We start from the raw sequence: 17,661 nt of genomic DNA on the forward strand, positions 1-17,661 counted from the left end.
GAATGTTCGTATTACTTTTTAAGGAGGAGATGGCACGGCTGCAGCAGGACATTGAAACCCTGAAGGCTGAGAGGGCTCCAGGCAGAGATGAAAAGGTACGGGCTGTGGAGGAGCGCTCCCGTCTGCTGGGGCTGTGTGACTTCCACCGTGAAGGGGTTTCTAGAGCACTCACCAGCGAAGAATCTGGTGCGGAAAAAGACCAGACTTTCCTCGGCCTGGTCCTCTGAACACACATTTCTCAAGTAGTTTTCTTAGATATTTGTCCCTGTCCTTTGTCTTCCTTCTGTGGGTTAAAGCGTCCACAGGTGTGGCCAGCAGCAACTCCAGATAAGAATTAACGGGTCACAAGCGCGGCTGCCCCGTCTGTTAGCGACAGGGTGTTTGCAGGAGCCCCGTGAGCTCTGTTCCCACTCGTCCCATCTGCCTGTAAATTCTGTGCCAGTTTGCTCATTTCACCCTGCGCTCCTGCCCGGGGACACAGGAAGGCAGCCGAGAGCAGCACGGGATGTGAGGTCAGAGCTCTAGCAGCACGGGAACATCCCGGGCTCAGGAACACGGCCCACTGGCTCTCGGAACAGAGGCCTTGATCTTCCAAGGAGCTGGTGTGGGCAAGGGCAGAAAAATAAGTCTGTTTCTCTCACCAAATGAGATCGTAGGGATCGCTGTGGTTTGTCCCTTCTCACACTCCAGTCAAGGCTTATTTGCTGAGGCTCCCTGTGCTTAAGATGTGAGAGCTGAGTGTGGCTTTGGACCCCATCGACTGCGCCCTCTCTCTTGGGGAAATGGGGAACCTGGGGCTCAGAGAGGGGAGGGGACTTGTCCAAGCAGCCAGCATGAGTCCAGATGCTTTCCACCGGGGCTGCGGGGAGAAGGGCCTCAGAGGTGCCACCTCCCCGTCGTGACGGGTTGTGCCACTCCAGCCACAGCCGTGAGGACTGGCACGGGGATAGCAGAGTGAGGCCGTGCAGTGGGTGGTGTCCTGGGACCGCCCACCCACATCCAGCCTTTCCAGTTGTTTCTAAGACGTTGAGCTCGGAGGCTCACATGAGCTCAGCAGCCTCTGGGTTTGCACAAATCAGACTTTCAGGACGGCATTTCTCTTCTTAGCAGTCACACCTTGTTAGAGGGATTGACTCACATTCAAAGACAGAGTTTAGCTTGTTAGTGTGTGGCTGAGAGGCATTTAAGAACAATTTAAAATCTGGGGCCCGTGTGCAGGCTGTGCCCTGTTCAGACGTGGTCTGCCCCCCCCGACCCCCCACCCCCTTCCTACATCTGGACCCTCAGCTTTTCTGTCCCATCCCTTTCCTCAGAAACATTTTTTTTCTTTTTTTTTTACTTTTCCTCATTGCAGACCCTCTCCGGGGGAGAGCAGCATGGTGCCCTGACCCCGGCGATGACGCACCACGTAAGTACCTGCCCATTCTCAGGACCGCCACTGTCCTCTGCGGGTGTGGCAGCTCCTCACGCGTCCTTTCATCCCGTCTGCGGCCACCTCCTTGTCTTCGGGCTCTCGGGGCGTGGCTCCATCTCCGCATCCGCCCCTTGGGTGGAGCAGGACCTCCCGGGGACGGCCCTGACGGCGGGCACCTGGCACAAGGCATTCCGTCCCCACCCTGGCATCTGAGCCGGGAAGGGGCCAGGCCTGTGTGGTCCACACGTGCCCGTCACAGCCCAGGCTCCGAGGGGCGAGCAGTGCACAGGGAGAGAGCTCTCTCTGGGGGGGACTGCGTTCCAGGGTCAGCAGCCTGTAAAGGGCTGGGTAGTAAATATTGTCAGCTTTGTGGGCCAGCTCCGCTGTGGTCGTCGTAGTGTATAGATAAGTGAAAGGACATGTCTACATTCCAGTAAAACTTTATTTACAAAACTAGGCACAGAGGCGAATTTGACCCGAGGGCTGTGGGATTTAGCTGCTGGGCTATAGTTTGCGGACCCCTGTTAAACAGGTGCTTCTAGGAGAAAGCAATAGAAAAGGAAGAGGAGAAGGAAGAGAGAAACAGGAAAGCCTCTCACATTCTCCTCCTTTAGGGTTTCTCTTCCCTTCGTGCCCTCAGAGGCTCCTAGAGAGTGAGCTTCGGGACTCCCATGGTGAAGGCTACTGAGGTTTGCCTGCAGCTGAGCCCCATGGAGAAGCTGCGGTGTGTGTGTGTGTGTGTGTGTGTGTGTGTGCACGCACACAGTGGGGAAGGGGCACCTCTGACACTATTGTAGCTTTCCCCAGTTCAGCAAACCATCCAGCCGTGTCTTTTACCCCACTGGGTTCAGTGAGGGGCTAGTTTCTCTCTTTTAATTCAGCTCTGTCCAAAGGGCCTTTCTGCAGTGGTGGAAATGTTCTCTATCTATGCTGTCCAATATGGTAGCCACTAGCTACCTGTGGCTACTGAGCACTTGAAACGTGGCTAGGGAAGTTGAGAAACTGAATATTTTTAAGTTTTAGTTAATGTAAATTTAAATAGCCACTTGTGGCTGGTGGCTATCATATTGGAGGGTGCAGGTCTAAACAGAAACATAGGAAGCAAGCCATCATCATCTCCAAACACAGAGACATAGAACAACAGGCTTTTAAATAACGGTTGTCTCCTCCTCCTCGTGGATTTTTTTTGGTGCGGGAGGAAAGGGCACGTGGACTTGGGGGATACTTCACTTAAGAACCCTGGATGCAGCCTGGGTCCCGGAAGAAGGAAGAGTTGTTATAAAGTGATGTGAAAGAGTGTCAAGGGTCTCACAGGACTTAGGACCCGACCCTGAACTCGGCCATTTGAAAAAAGAAATTTGGAGCCTCAGGATGAGGGAGATACATAAAAACTGTTCAACTTCAAAAGATTTCATCAAAAAATGAAAATTTCCTATTCCCAGATAATTGTGTTTTTTTCCAATTTCAGGAAGACCTAGACAGTCGGTATAATATGGAGAAAGAGAAGCTTTACAAAATCCGTTTACTACAGGTGAGTGAAAACCAGAGCCAATAAATGCCTCTAACTAGGCTTGCGTGCCTATAGCAGAAGTAGAAAGTCTCAGCATCTAAGAGTGGAGAGACTCGGGAAAGCTGCTGTTTGCTCTTCTATCTGGAGTGCAGCTCAGTGGATTATGTTGGTTGTAACACCTCACATTGGTATGTTATTTCACCATCATCTCGTTTGATTTGAGATGGGTGGAAAGTTAGCTATTAGCCTCATTTTCTGTATGAAGAAATTGACTCACATCTGTGAAGTACAAGCAGCTGGAAGGTTCCAGAGCCAAGATTAGAGGTCTAATGTTCTTGTCCAGTACTTTTTTTTTTTAATTAAGAAAATTTTATTTACAGTAGAACAGAGCACTTAGGAATATATTTAACAAAAGAATTGTAAAACTTGTACTCTGCAAACTACAAAAAATTGTTAAATGTCCAGAAGAGGCAAATCTGTAGAGACAAAGTGAATTAATGCTGCCTAATGGTGGGGGTAAGGGGTCGGGAGACATGGGAGTGACTGCTGATTGGTACGGGTTTCTTTTGGGGTGATGAAAAAGTTCTGCAATTTTAGGTAGTGGTGCTGGTCGTACGACTCTGTGAGTATACTAAAAACCATTGAATTGTATACTTTGGGTGAAATGTATGGCCTGTGAATTATATCTCATAGCTGTTTAAAAAAAAGTCAGGGGGAGGATAAGGTAGATTTAAAAATATTGTGTTCTTGTCTAGCACCTTTCCCCTAAAATTAAGTGCCCACTTTAGCTGTCTTACTTGATAGATAACCTTAGGGGTTTGTGAGAAGGCCATCAAATATGGGGAGTTTTAAAGTTGGCTCTAAATTCACATAGATCAGAATTACATTATAGAATCTTTTACATTGCCAGGGTCTGGCTCATGCACATTCAAGAGCCAGGAGTTAACGTGTGTTGCACTTTGGCCCGGGCCTTCTCTCTGTTCTCTGGGAAAGGAAGGCCAGGTTCTGGGGGGAGTGGCCAAGGGGCTGCAGGGGCCAATGGGACCCTCTTTCACCTTTCTCTGGCCCGTGCTTATTTTGCTGAGTCGTTTGGCTAAATTCCAGGGAGTCAAGTTTGTCCTGATACAAAGACACTGTACCAATCTCAAAGAGACACAGAATTAAATAAAATCAGGACAGTACAGCTGCATCCTTGGAAACTTTTTGACTGTGTGCTTACTATGTGTTCAGTGTTGCATTAGATCCCAGGAATAGTAAATGGGTTGCTCTATCTTCTGGGAGCTGGCTAGCTGTTTGAGAACCAAGATATGTCCACATACATCAAAGTACAAGGGGGCTTATATGCGAATTGCATACTGCAGGCTGGAGACCTGGGGGTCAGTCATACATACTGGCTAGAGGGAAGGTGCAGTAGAAACCTAAGCCTGCTGAAGCCTGAGCCAGGGCTGGGCCAGTGAAAATGGACAGAAATAAACTGGCAGGTGAGAGGCTGAGCAGCTGTATCCATGGAACTTGGGATGGGTTAGAGAAAAAGTGGAGTCGAGGATGGCAGGAGAATTTCTGACTTGGGCACCAGCGTGGATCCTTGTGTTATTCGTTGAGCAAAAGCCTAAAGGAGAAAGGATAGGGCTGAAGGGGATGGGAGTGTGAATAGACGTGTTCATGAGATCTGTTTAGGGCCTTTAAAGGTTGGGGTACTCACCCAAGTAGGAATAGTCTGGGCTGGAGATCTGGGGGTCAGCGCTGTATAGGTGATAACCTAGGATGTGAAAATACAGGCCGAGAAGAGGGAAAGAAGGACTCCACCAATGAGGGTTGAGACCAAGCGGGCAGCCGGAGGCCCAGGGAAAACAGGAGCCCGAGGTCTCGTGGCAGCTGAGCAGGGAGCCCAGTGGAGAGAAGGGTCGGTGTTGCCAGAAGTCAGGAAAGCTGGAAGCTGAGAATTGCCATAGGTGCAGAGAGAAGGTCTGCGGTGACCTTGGCGAGAGCGGTGCCAGTGGGTGCTGGGAGCAGCCAGTGGCAGCGGGTTGAAGGGCGACCGAGGGGAGTGGAGGGGTCAGAGCCAGTGGGGCACGTTGCTCTCGGGAAGTTGTGCTGTTAAAGGGAGGGGACAGATGGAAGCTGAAAGGTGATCAGGGTTTAAGGAAGGGCCTTTCTAAGGGTGAGGGGCTTGAACATACTTAAATGCCGATGAGAAGAAGCCAGTAGAAAAGGAGAGGTTAAAGATACAGTGAAAAGAGTGCATGGTTTTATCTTTGGATTCCTGAGAAAGTATAGGAGCCAGAGCCTGAGCACGCATGGGAGGTGCAGCCTTGGCCACAGGGAGAGGTGCATCTTTCCCTCCACTCTAGCCGGAGCAGCAGGCACTATTTTGGTTTGATCACGAGAGTTGACAGGGGGTTTTGCGCCTGGAGGGGTTTTTGCACCCTAATGAATTAGAGGTCCCCGTCTGCCGCTGTGATAAAGTGGGCCAGGAGACGGGGAGGACGGGGAGGCCGTGAACCTGTGGTGGGAGCTGGGTGGCCCTCTTCAGCGCTGCCCCTCGGGGAAGCCGCCCGCCTCGGAGCCCGAGGTCTCCCCGGTGCCACACACAGCCCTGCCTCCCCGGATGCACCTGGGGCAGTTCAGCTAGAAGAGCCCAGTTCGTTTCACAGGAGGGGGAAAGTGCCAGAAAGCTGCTTTGGGAGGAAACTGTAGGAGCTTTTCAAAACACGCTAAGGGATTTGGGATTTGCACGGAGGCAGCAGGGCAGCTCCCTTGTCACCTGGGAAGCACTTCTGTTGCCTGGTCCCTGCCTGGCGCCGGGAATCAGCTGCTCTGGAGTCCTTGGGGGCCTGGTGGGCTGGCTGGCGGCACCATCCACACATGCCCTCCCGTTCAGAATCCTCCCTCCGATCCATTATTTTGACGCCTTCTCCCTGTGTTGCCGGGGGAGTCAGGGTCTGAGACGCGCGCCTCAGGCCGCAGCCGCGTCGGGTGCCTGCATTCCAGGGCGGGTGTGTGGGCACAGGGTCGGTGGCGGCAGTGTTTTGGCTCCCCAGAGGGCACGTAAGGCCTTTCACCAAACAGTGTTGTCTCCCCCTCCCGTTTGCATCTAGGCTCGAAGAAACCGAGAAATAGCAATTTTGCATCGCAGGATTGACGAAGTGCCCAGCAGAGCCGAGCTAATACAGTATCAGAAGAGATTTATCGAACTCTACCGCCAAAGTAGGTGCATCGACCACACACAAGCTCCCGAGGCTGACCCTGGGAGGGGCAGGAGGCGAGGGGCTCTGTCCCACTTCAGCGTGGTGGCGCCGTCCATGAAAGCCACCCCTGGGAGGGCCCCCAGCTCATCGTCAGGCCCACTCATTTCATGTAGCCCAGAAGCCCAGGAGAAACACCATGGAGCTCTGACTGCCCTCTCCCTGGACAGATACTTAACGCTGATTGAGCTCTGAGAGCGATGCTTCTAGCCCACCCTCATCCCTGTCAGTCATCGGGCTCCACTTTCCAACGTCACACGGAACCTCGTGACCCCGGCATCTCTAGTTCAGCCTTCGCTCATTGTTCTTCTCCTCTGCAAACCTTCTTGCTCGTGTGGTCCTTGCCTTTAACAGCATCACGTTCACCCAGGGATGCAGGACTGGGTCTCCCTCGGCCTAAATCAGTGAGCGCGTCTCGTCAGGCTCAGAGTGACACTCAAAGCTGTCATTGCCTTTCTCTTCCCAGTGCTGCTGCCATATCTGTCCTCCCTGGCATCCTAGTTCAGCCCAGCGAGCATTAGCTGGTCTGCAGCCCCTCCTGAGCCCGTCATCCACCCGTCCAGTCACATCACTTCTCTCCAGTGGCAAATCCGCAGGCGCTTCCTAGACCCGCTGAAGAAAGCCTCTCTCCTCATCCTGCCCAGGATCCTCCCCAGTCTAAGTGGCCTGCCTGGAGGTCCCGATTTCCTGCCCTCAGTCCCCACTCTGGCCTCCTCAGCCCACACGCTGCCTCTGAACACACCATGCACTTTGACATCCTAGGCCTTGACTCCTGTTAACCTGCGCCTGGGACCCCTTCTTCCCTCTCTTAGACAAAATCCTTCAAGGCCCAGCTCACATCCTCTGTAAACAGATCCTGGGCCATCACCCCTTCCTTGGGCTCCCACTCTTGCTTGTCTTCCGGGTACCCCAAACTCAACACATACAAGACTGAACTTGCCTCCCTCCCCGTCTTTCCCCTCGGTCACCGGGATCGCTGTCAAGCCCACTTAGACCCCCCCGTCTTCTCTGCTGTAGCCACCTTCTCATCACTGCCCAGAGTCTAACCCCTTGTCTGCACTCTTGCCTGAGGGGTCTTTCTCACACACAATTTGATCATTTTACACTCTTGCTTTAAAAGCCTTGATATTTAATAGCTCCCCATAACTGGATGGACAGTCTTCAGAATCCTCAATCCTGCCTCGTCTGGGCCAGCTGGCCCCCCTGCACTCCCTGTGTCCCCCACCCCTGTGAGCTGGTCCCAGGCCCAGGAGGCCAGTGCCTTGCAGTTCCCGCTTGGAAAACGCCAAGTCTTCTTTCAGAGTATACCCCAGATCTTCCCTTGAGATGTTGGCATCTCAGCCATCCTTCCTGCTTCAAGCCGGAGCACTGTCCCTGCTCAGAACATGCGTCCAGACGCACGCTTCCTTTCGCGTCTTAACCCCACCACCCTGATGTTTCATGCGGTCCTCCCATTTGACTCAGGTGATCAGGGGCAGGTGTCAACGACGGCAGTTTCTCAGCAGAAGATAGTTCCTGCCTTAAGTTAGCTCTTTCTCCCCAAGCACGGGCTTCAGGAAAGTGAGCCGGCTGTGGCTGCTGCTGGGGGGCGTGGGAAGGGAGGGGGCCCGCAGGCAGGAAGAGCTGGCTTGGCGCTGCTTCGTCCCTCCGCCTTCCCCCCGGGACCCCTCACCGGGAGGGCTTCGGACAGACCCGCGCCCCGCACGCCGGCAGGGAGCTTCCGCTGGCTCCGCGTCCTGGCTGCCACGCGCGTGCCGTCGGCCTGTGTGCCCCGTGGGGCCTCCGCGCAGACGGCGAGTGAGAGCCAGCGCTGGCAGGTCCGAGTCCTGCGGTGCCTCCGCGGGGAGAGGGTACGCAGGATTGTTCTGATACATTTTCTCACTCGTGTGCTGATTTCTTTGCATTTGCAGTCTCAGCAGTGCACAAAGAAACCAAGCAGTTCTTCACTCTGTATAATACCCTGGATGACAAAAAGGTTTATTTGGAAAAAGAGGTAAGAGCCTTTAGAGAAAGAAGAGGCATAAATCAGATGAGCAGCTACCCGTGCTGTCAGCGCGGGAAGTTCACACGGACCTGGTGTCGCGACGCCTTCGGCTGAAGTGGGAGGAACACCTGTCGTGTGCCCAGTGCCGGGTCCAGAGTCAGAAAGTGCGGGTTCGTCGGGGCTCCCACTGCGCAGGGTGGGCAGCAGCTGTGTGGTGCCTCGTGAGAGACGACGTCATAAAAAGAAACATCCTGGAAGCTCGAGAGGTGCATACAGAGGAGGGCCTGGAGTTGGTGAAACTGTAGTTTGAGTTTTAGAGGAAGGAAAGAACCAGCTAAAGGAAATGGGGCGGGTGGGCTGTCAGAGTTGACGGGGGGAGGTGGCGGTTGAATCCTCAGCGGCAGACAGAGGCGTGAACTAAAAGAATTGTGAGAACGAAACCAGGAGTGGGAGGGGTGACCGGGGCTGCCCCTCCGTGTGACTCTGGCTCAGGCCAGATCCGCTGGTGGTCAGGGCCCTCGATGGAAGGCAGACGATCGGGGCAGGTGTGCAGCTGTGTCTAGGAGAACGCAGCGCTGTCTTCCCAGCGGCAGCAGTGTGGCGGCTCCAGCAGGCACTCTGGACTCACACGGGTTTGGGTGTCAGTGCGGCCTTACCTTCCTCACCTGTAAAACGGGGAGAACTCCTGCAGTGATGGAGACAGAACGAGGCAATGCCTGTGAAGTCCCTCGCTCGTGGTGATACGTGTTAGCTCCTGCCCCCCCCTCCCCATGAGGGTGACAGAACCTGTTTTTATTTTATCATCATCCTGCAACCCGCACTAATTACCACTTTACTAAGAACAATATTACAGATGTGTCTCTTACCTGGACCCAAATGGAGGCATCAGTGAGTGCTGTCCTTGACTGCCTCTTGTCAGTCAAACCAGATCAATGTCTCTCCTCCGAGAGGCACTCCTTGAGGAGGGGTTGGGTTCTGTTTTCTCTGTATCCAGGGCCGTACCCAGTGATGGGCACAGAACAGCCATCTGCTAAACGTTCGAGTAGATGATCCGAGTGCGTTTGGGGGGATTTACGTCAGCCCTGGGGGTACCTCTGCTGCGCGCCCTGGCCTTGGGGTCTTCCCGCCTGGTGAGGGAAGACGGGCAGCCCCTTCTGAGGAAGGCTCGAACCCCACTGACCTTCCTTCATCAGCAGTGTTTAAAATTGTTGCATTCTTGTAAAAACGAGGAGTATGCAGGGGGTGGGGCTATTTAATTCCAAGCCATACTAATGCGGTTAGAAGTTTGCATTTGGATAAACTGTACATTTTATCTCAAGTCTATTTATACCTGTGATATTTTAGCTTTCAACATGCCTGTGGAGTCACAAGGCCAAGAATATCATCTCCGTTTTACAGAGTGTGAACCTGAGTCCAAGTATAGTAAATGCCCAGTCCTGAGCTCACAAGCCGAGTCAGTGACAGAGCCAGAAAGAGGACCTAGGTTTCTAGACTCCAGACTCAGAGGCCTGCCCTGGATGATCATCAGGACAGATAGAGGGTCCTAGGTGCGGGCTATGGCATTTCTAGGGGAGAGGGGCCTTGAATGGTGCACCCGCCCCCCACCCCCGTGGAGGCTCCCAGGGCCGCCCGGCAGCTGACCGCATTGGCAGAGACTTTGTGGGAAGGAGTAGAACGAACGGGCACAGTGTTGTCACCCTCCGCGCCCACTGACCCTCTGCTAAGCTGATGGCCCTGAGAATAAAGGGCAGCGTCTGGTGAGATCGAAAGGGCTGTGGTGCAGCCCTAAGGGCCCTAGTGTTGGCTTAGGCTTCCCAGCTGGGATTTGGGTTCCGTCATTCCTGTGGTCATGGCTGTGGGAAGCTAGATGCTCCGGGGAAACTCTGGAGGTGAGAACACGTTGCTCTTTTTTTTCATGTTACTTTCATCTGTGCGAACGAGGTGTGTTCATCTCAGAAGCGGCCTTCAGAGACACGTGACAAGCTTGCAGTGGCTGGGGTTTAGCCCAGGCATCTTTCAGCCTTTGCTTGTTGTTTCTGTTCTTCTTTCCTCCCCAGATTAGCCTGCTGAACTCAGTTCATGAGAACTTCTCACAGTAAGTGCTCTCGGTCCTCCTCCCGTCAGTAGCTCGTGTGCCCTGCGCTTTTGTTGGCTCACCTCTGCCTGATCGAGCAAGGCTCAGTGCCCAGGGTGGGATTCTTACGCTTTCACCCCTGCTGCTGCGTGCAGATGTGCCTTGGTTTACGCAGAGCTTGAGTTCTTGCAAAAACTTGATACAGTGAATCTTAAAACCACCAAGGAATAGCTTAGGGAAAAGGTGAACTTTCAAATAATTTGACTATGCCTAACTACTATGATTTCTTCATAGATTACTTTTGTCCTTCTAGGATTAGATTAATAACATTTGTTTTTGAGCACATAGAGATGCTTTAAAATTTAGATAACGAGGGAATTCCCTGGCGGTCCAGTGGTTAGGACTCTACGCCTTCACTGCCGAGGGCCCAGCTTCAGTCCCTGGTCGGGGAACTAAGATCCCACAAGCCGCGTGGCGCAGCCAAAAAATAAAATAAGATAAAATAAAATTTAAATAATGAAATAATCTATATGATTTTTTAAAATACTTTTCAAATCTTGTGGTAGATTTTGTCTTTTAAGTCATGTGCATACTCTAAACTACTTTGTTCAGGTATAAATATGTTCTCCAAAAGTTGGATGGCAAGGCCCATCTGTACCCAAATCATACCAGCCCTCAAGCATGGCCATTGGCCTGCCCGCCATCCGGGCAGCCCAAGGCTGGCTCTCCGTCCATCAGGCTTCCTCTCCTTTCAGCACAGGTCTCTGCTGTCCCCTGGCAGGTGACCAGCAACTAAGATCTTAATGGATAACAAGCTCTAGACTTTTAAGTTTCATTTCTAACTAAAAACAAACAAAAATCCTCACAGCCCCATTTAATATTCAGATTCAGTTAGTGACTTAACAACCTTGTGACATTTCTAAAAATGGTGCCTGCGTCTTTAGCCCCTGATCGTTGAGAGAAGCTGAGGTTTGAGTGTTTTTGTGGCGAATTCTGCTTTCTGTCAGCCTGTCCTTTGGAAGAATTCTCATTCTTGTATCCGTGTGCTGTGATCCTTCTGGTGTCATTTCCTCTGCAGAACTGGAGGTGAAGGGGCATGTTTTAGGACATCACTTCTTTAGCTGCTATTCCTGGAAACAGGACCAGGTTTCCCAGCCTGGTTTTAGGAAAATCTCAGAAAATGTCTCTCAATCTTGAGCAGTGCCTCTAAATCTGCAGATTTTTAAAAACTAAGGTTCTTAAGCAGAGCCTGCCATCATTCAAAATTAAAAAAAAGAAAATTGTTAATTTTAGTCACGTTTTATTTTATTTAAGAAAATATGTATTAGTAAGAAAACTACAGGGAGAGTGGGAAAAGAAGATTACTATTCAGTTACAAGACCAGGCTAGTTTTCATGCCTTCCTCGGAGTTTAGAATCTTTGGCTGCCTGGAATCTCGGGGGCCCCACGGGTCCATCCTGCCTTGCAAATGCCTGCTTGCGTCTTGGGGCGTTATCTGGGTACAGGGCTGACTCCTCGGCGCCTCCTCTTTTCTGAGAGTCCTGTTTGCTGGCCATACCTCTGCTGGTCTTTCTTTCAGAGCCATGGCCTCCCCCGCTTCCCGGGACCAGTTTTTACGTCAGATGGAACAGATCGTAGAAGGAATTAAGCAAAATCGAATGAAGGTCAGATGGTTTCCTTTCTGTAATGCAGCCAGGGTTTCACACTGGTGGTGGAGAAGGCCCTGGGGAAAGCAGGCCTCTTCTGTTTGTCCTGGGAATGTGCTCTCAATTCTGAAGACACATCTTCAGTGTCTCTGCAAGGGGTCCCACCAGGCCTCTGACCCTGCAGTGGGCAGGCCAGCTCCATGGGCTACCTGCACTGGTCGTTCACGGGCTGTTCTTAGCAACAGCTCTGTGGACTGAACACCTACCATGTGCCAAGCACTGTGCTAATCCTCCTCAAAGCCCTCTTAAGTGAGTGGGGTTCCCCCCATTTCACAGATGAGGAAACTGACTTTCACCAGCAGGCCTTCTCTCTTGCCCAGAATCACATCCTCACTGGCTCTTTGGTTCCTGACATTCTACCGTTAGGGATTCATTCCTTAGCATCTTAAGAGCATTTTAGTTTCCAGGAACCCCCTGTAAAAAGTGCAAGTAATTGCTGAACTCTGCTAAAGTGAGAGGATATTGAGTCTCAGAAGTCAGAAGAGAAAAGAGAGGAACTGAAGAGGGGTGTGGGTGCTCCAGAGATAGCTTTGCAGAGAACCATCCAGACGGGGCGCAGCGTGGGGACTTCCACGCTCTGGGGCTCTGCAGGGGCCACTCTGTCAGTAGGAAAGAAGACTTGCTGACGGTCTGGAAGCCGGACACGCAGCCGCAGCCTCCCACTACCATCGCCAGACAAATCCTAACTAGTGCTTCCAGTGTCTCTTGCTTTTGGTCGTGTTTTTAAAACATATCACACACCTGGTCCTCGGGCACGGCAGTGAAACCTTCTGGGGACTTAGGGCATCTCCTCTCACAATCCTGGGGCAAAGTGGTCCAATGAGGGCAACCAGAGTGTAAACACATGAAAGGAAGGATTGCCTGTAGGACCTGTCCTAAAAATGCACTCATTCAAGCTGCCTGTAATCCCATCTCACCAGAGATGAACTGCGGGCAAAAGCTCGCCATATCCCTTTCCCTGTAGCAAAATATTCATCTTGCTATTAAGGACATCAATAAAATCATGTCAAAAGAGCAAAAAAAAAAGAAAAAAGAAAAAATATGTCACTGGTGACAAGACTATTCAACGTCAAAAATGAGGGCAAAGTTGAGGCAGCACCTGTCCCCGTGCGTGGACCCTTACCCAGGGCGGACAGGCTCTCTTGCAAGAGGGAGTGGAGTCCCTTCTTGATGATCTGGGGTGAGAGGGAAGTGGGGGCAGAGAGCCTGGCCAACCGCAGGCCTGTAACCACCCAGCCTCAGTGCGGGGACCTTTCCAGCCGCCATGCTTGTCCTCAGAGAGATGCTCTTGTTCATAGTAAAGAACAACGGGAAGTTACTGGGGTTTTTCCCCTTTGGCTTCCCCTTTGTTTACTCTCTGATGCATTCCTGGGGAAAGAAATGGGCCCGACCCCTTCCTTCTCTCCATCCTCCCCCAGGCTTCATGGCGAAGGCACCTCAGTGCTGGCCAGCGAAGGAGGCAGCCCGTGCCCGTGCCCCCGCGAGGTGGCCGGGCACCAGAAGGATGGTCGGGTCCCGGGGCAGGGAGGGCTCTCTCCTCTCGGGTCTGTGCTGCTGGTGCCTGACAGCAGCACCTGGCCTGTAGCAGGCACCCAAGGACTGCCTGTTTTAAGTGAATTCATTCTGTTGACTCCAAAAGCAGTTCTCAACGAGGGTTCCAGGTAGGGTCTGAATATTGACTGGCACTCGAATGGAGTAAGTCTGCTCTGCAGAACAGTGCTCATTTGGATGGATGTCTTTTGTTGTGTTTATTTACAAGAAACAAAATCATAGCCCTCCGTATCTGGGTGTCATGATGGGTCCTGCTCAGATCGAGGTGGCAGGGGGGTGTGTGTACCCCAGAGCTCAGGTTTCCCCGGAACTGTCAGGTGCAGGGTGTACACGGAACAGACGAGCAGTGAGTGCGAGTAACAGACTAGGTGTCCGTGGAAGAGTTGCTGAATAAAGAGGGAACTGCCTGCCTGTTTCTTGTGAAATTGTTTACATTCACACACACAAAGACTCATTACAGTAAGTCCCCTACAAACGAACTCCGTTCCGAGAGCGCGTTCGTAAGTCCAATTTGTTCTTAAGTCCAACAAAGTTGGCCTAGGTACCCAGCTAACACAATCAGTTATACAGTACTGTACTGTAATAGGTTATAATACTTTTCACACAAAAAATACATAAAAAACAAACACAAAAAAATAAAGAAAACATTTTTAATCTTACAGTACAGTACCTTGAAAAGTACAGCACAGTACCAGCTACATCACCGCTGCTTTTACACTTGCTTCCGGACATCCTGGACTTGAAATAAAGATACTGTACTCTATCCGGTACTGTACAGTAAAGTACACAAAAGCACAACCACTTGTAGAGGATGCACACACATGACAGCGTACGCCAGACACGTGAACTAACTTACGTGATTGGACGCGCAAATGCACGTTCTCATCTTTGAAAGTTCACAACTTGAAGGTTCGTATATAGGGGACTTACTGTAAATGAAACAGTTAATGCCCAGTGAGAGGAGAATTGCTGAAAAATTATAATCTCTGTGCAATATTATGCAAATAAATAAACCAACCTCAAAAATGATGCATAGAAGGAAACTACTGGAAGGATATCCATGAAAATGTTAGTAATAGTTGGACGTTGCCAGCCGCCCTTGGTCAGAACATGCCTTTCATCACCGTTTCCCAAAATGTTTCAACAGATGGAGAAGAAGAAGCAAGAGAACAAAATGAGAAGAGACCAGTTGAACGACCAGTACTTGGAACTGTTAGAAAAACAGAGGCTGTACTTTAAGACTGTGAAAGAGTTCAAGGAGGTAAGAGGAGGGCTGGGCTGGCACGTAAGGCTGGGCGAGATTTGTGTTCACCCCCAGATGAGCCGTTGCAAACCAGAGCATTGCTTTGTTTTTCCACTGGTCTGAAATGGGAGATAGCAAGTTGGCAGTGGATGTGACAGTAAAGCGTGCATCACGATTGCGTCGTTCTGTGGCCCATCTTGAGGCTCTAACTGAACATTCTAAGAAACGTCACTTCAACTTCCTAACACTCGGTAACCACATTAAACTCACAAGTAAAATGGCACCATCAGCCCACCTGGAAACAGTGTTTGCTATGGGTTCAGGTCTAGCATTTTCCCTCCTCCCAGTCTTAGACTGGGGAGGGACCTTGAGAAGCCACATGGGAGGAGAGTGAATTTGAGTGCGGCAGGCTTGCGTTCAGATCCTGCCACTCGCCAGCTGTGCAGGTGGGGAGGGACCTCATCCCTGTTGGGTCAGACGAGAGAGGAGAGCATCTAGTCTGTGTCTGGCACCTGTCACACCCACACGTAGATGAATTTTGTTTGCCCCTGTCTTTTCTCCCTGCATTTGGGCAGGATTATTCTCCATCATTCCAGAAGGAAACGTGCCCTTTTCTTAAGAAAATTTCCAGAAAGGAGACTTCATTCTGTTGCTTGCCAAGATCTGTCTCATCAGCTTTATTTTCAGGAATTTTTCCCCCTTTCTAATGTAAATGCATGTGGTTTTAGTGAATTTAGGGATTGCTGAAAATACAGGGGGCGGCTAAAGATAGTTGTATCCTGGGGTGTGGTCAGTGGAATAAAAAATACAATCTTTCCATACCAGTAATTTGGTCCTTACCTGTTTTAAGGCTCTTCCCTCTCCCTTCCTTGTCTTTTTCTTCTCTACTTCTTCCCTCTTTTGTAACTTGACTTTTGAGAACCACAACCGTAGGCATTTCAGATTCTCTCGTCCTTTCAACAAATGTTCTTCCAGCTCCTGCCACGGCCCTGGGATAGATACATCAGGTCGTAAAACAGACTGGGTCCCTGTGTCCGGGAGCTTGCACTGTGGTCGGGGAGACAGCAAGCTAGGAAGCAGACCCTCATAAACAAGTAGTAACAAGTAAGAAGTACTTCCAGCCATTGCCTTGGCGGGGACTAATGTAGAGGGTGTGGTCAGGGAAGGCCTCTCTCCAATGAGAAGGACCTGGCCTTGGGCAGAGTGGCCAGGCGAGGTGCTCCGGGCCTGGGAGCCCCTGTAGCCGACAGGAGTTGGAGCTGACAGGGAACAGATAGGGACCCGCTGCTCCCCATCAGAGCTCACTCTTCCCAAATAACGCGCAAAGAGAAGAGGCCCAGAGGAGAATTACATTTCACGTGTTGTGTGAACACCAGCACTGCCCTTTGACAGCCGGAGCAGAAAGCAGATGAGTTCAGGAGGGTAAGTATAAGCTGTCAGAAGCAAAGCAAATGAAAGTGAAGCAGAAAAGCTCATGGTTGCACTGCAGGCTCTCAGGCTGAAGGCTTGGGGTGATCTCTGAAGGAAAGGTTCCCTCAGACGTGTTGAGATTGAGGTTTCCACGTTCCCGCCTCCTCGGCACAGTTACTCTCAGTCAGAGACTGAGGGTGGGGCCCTCAGAGCCCGAGAAGACCCCAGACTGGACCTGGTGCTGGCCAAACAAGTTGGAAGAAAGGGGGTAGGGGGAATGTAATATGTTCCTCAGATAGCTAAGTGTATTTCACTTAAAGGACTCACCTTTTTAAAAAATTGCATGTCCCCTTGTTTTTTGATGTTAAAATTGCTCTCTCTTATAAAATGATAGCAACAGTATGCATTCCTTTTTTTTTTTTATCATTTTACTTGGCAAAAATTTAAAATTAACCACCACAGGTTAGCATTCCCAAATCTTAAATTTTTTTTCCAAGATCCTCTGAGGTAACTTGGGGCCATCACAGGTGTTGAGGTTTGCTTGCTACTCCCCAGTCTCCACCCCATTCCCCCAGGCAGAGGAATTCTGCTCTTTTACGTATTGCAGTGTCAGGTAAGATCTCATTTGTGGAAGGAACACAGTTCGAAAAGGCAGACTTTCATCCCAGGATGGACTCTCCTCCCAGAACCCTCTGTCTGCCTCCTTCATGTGCCTCTGCCCGACCTGCTTGGGTTTCTGCTCCCCAGTTCTGAATCCTCACTGCATCCTGGTCCCCAGCACCGTCCTGGGCAGTAATGGTTCTTCATGCAGAGCACGGTGTTAGCCAGAACATGGCCTTTGACCACTGCCATCGTCCCTTTATGGTTCAGTTGACTCCACATTAACTGAGCCCCATGACGCCTGTGGGCTCCGTGCCGGCACCGGGTCATGGCCTCGTCCTGATCCAGCCTCTTCTGGGATCAAGGCCTTTTTGACTGGCAACATCGGGTTGTCTCTAAAATCCCATTAGCTTGCTTGCTCTGGGACAGTTTATTAGTAACAAGTCTGCCAGGAAAAAACACATACTCTGGAATCACCTGAATCGCATTATTACACCAACTAATTGTGTTTCTCAAAGCACAGTCTGTCACAAGGTCACCAAACCAAGATTCAGATTCTAGCCTGGCTCTGACAAATGCCAGCCATACATTCTTATGATGCTGGCTCTGGGCACGTAATCTCCGGTGAGTGGAACTCAGGGTGTCTGGCACGTAGCGAGCCCTGTACCGTCTTCAGCAGGAAAGAAGCAGGAGGGAGGAGACATTTTCCCTTTTCTTATAGAAAGAAATACCTAAAGGGCCCTTTCTGTATTTGCTTTGAACAGACAGACAGTATCATTCTGTAGTCCCGAAAGGCTCCGAGGAGATTCCATGAAATGTAATCAGTGCTCACGCACCAGGTGACAGCCAAGGATGTCTTTACTGAGAACTTCAAGCATCATCTCAGTGTGGTGTGACGAGCAGAATCACCCTGGTGGTCTCTGC

At 51.0% G+C, this 17,661-nt stretch overlaps 1 protein-coding gene across 3 annotated transcripts in view; it reads left to right on the forward strand.

Annotated features, from left to right (window-relative positions):
- Nucleotides 1-17,661, forward strand: part of CCDC93 (coiled-coil domain containing 93) — a 91,408-nt gene that overhangs the window by 67,315 nt on the left and 6,432 nt on the right. For 2 of the 3 annotated variants that reach the window (XM_036857210.1, XM_036857211.1), the window contains exons 16-23: nucleotides 24-95; nucleotides 1,355-1,408; nucleotides 2,883-2,945; nucleotides 6,023-6,131; nucleotides 8,080-8,162; nucleotides 10,211-10,248; nucleotides 11,807-11,891; nucleotides 14,632-14,745. In XM_036857210.1, coding sequence (XP_036713105.1) covers nucleotides 24-95; nucleotides 1,355-1,408; nucleotides 2,883-2,945; nucleotides 6,023-6,131; nucleotides 8,080-8,162; nucleotides 10,211-10,248; nucleotides 11,807-11,891; nucleotides 14,632-14,745 — 618 coding nt within the window. Of the gene's footprint in view, nucleotides 1-23; nucleotides 96-1,354; nucleotides 1,409-2,882; nucleotides 2,946-6,022; nucleotides 6,132-8,079; nucleotides 8,163-10,210; nucleotides 10,249-11,806; nucleotides 11,892-14,631; nucleotides 14,746-15,702; nucleotides 15,859-17,661 lie in introns of those variants that run through there. The other variant, XM_036857212.1, reaches the window with a different exon arrangement.

The sequence above is a fragment of the Balaenoptera musculus genome, chromosome 7 (assembly GCF_009873245.2).
Source record: "Balaenoptera musculus isolate JJ_BM4_2016_0621 chromosome 7, mBalMus1.pri.v3, whole genome shotgun sequence".
In the NCBI taxonomy this organism is placed as follows: Eukaryota; Metazoa; Chordata; class Mammalia; order Artiodactyla; family Balaenopteridae; genus Balaenoptera; species Balaenoptera musculus.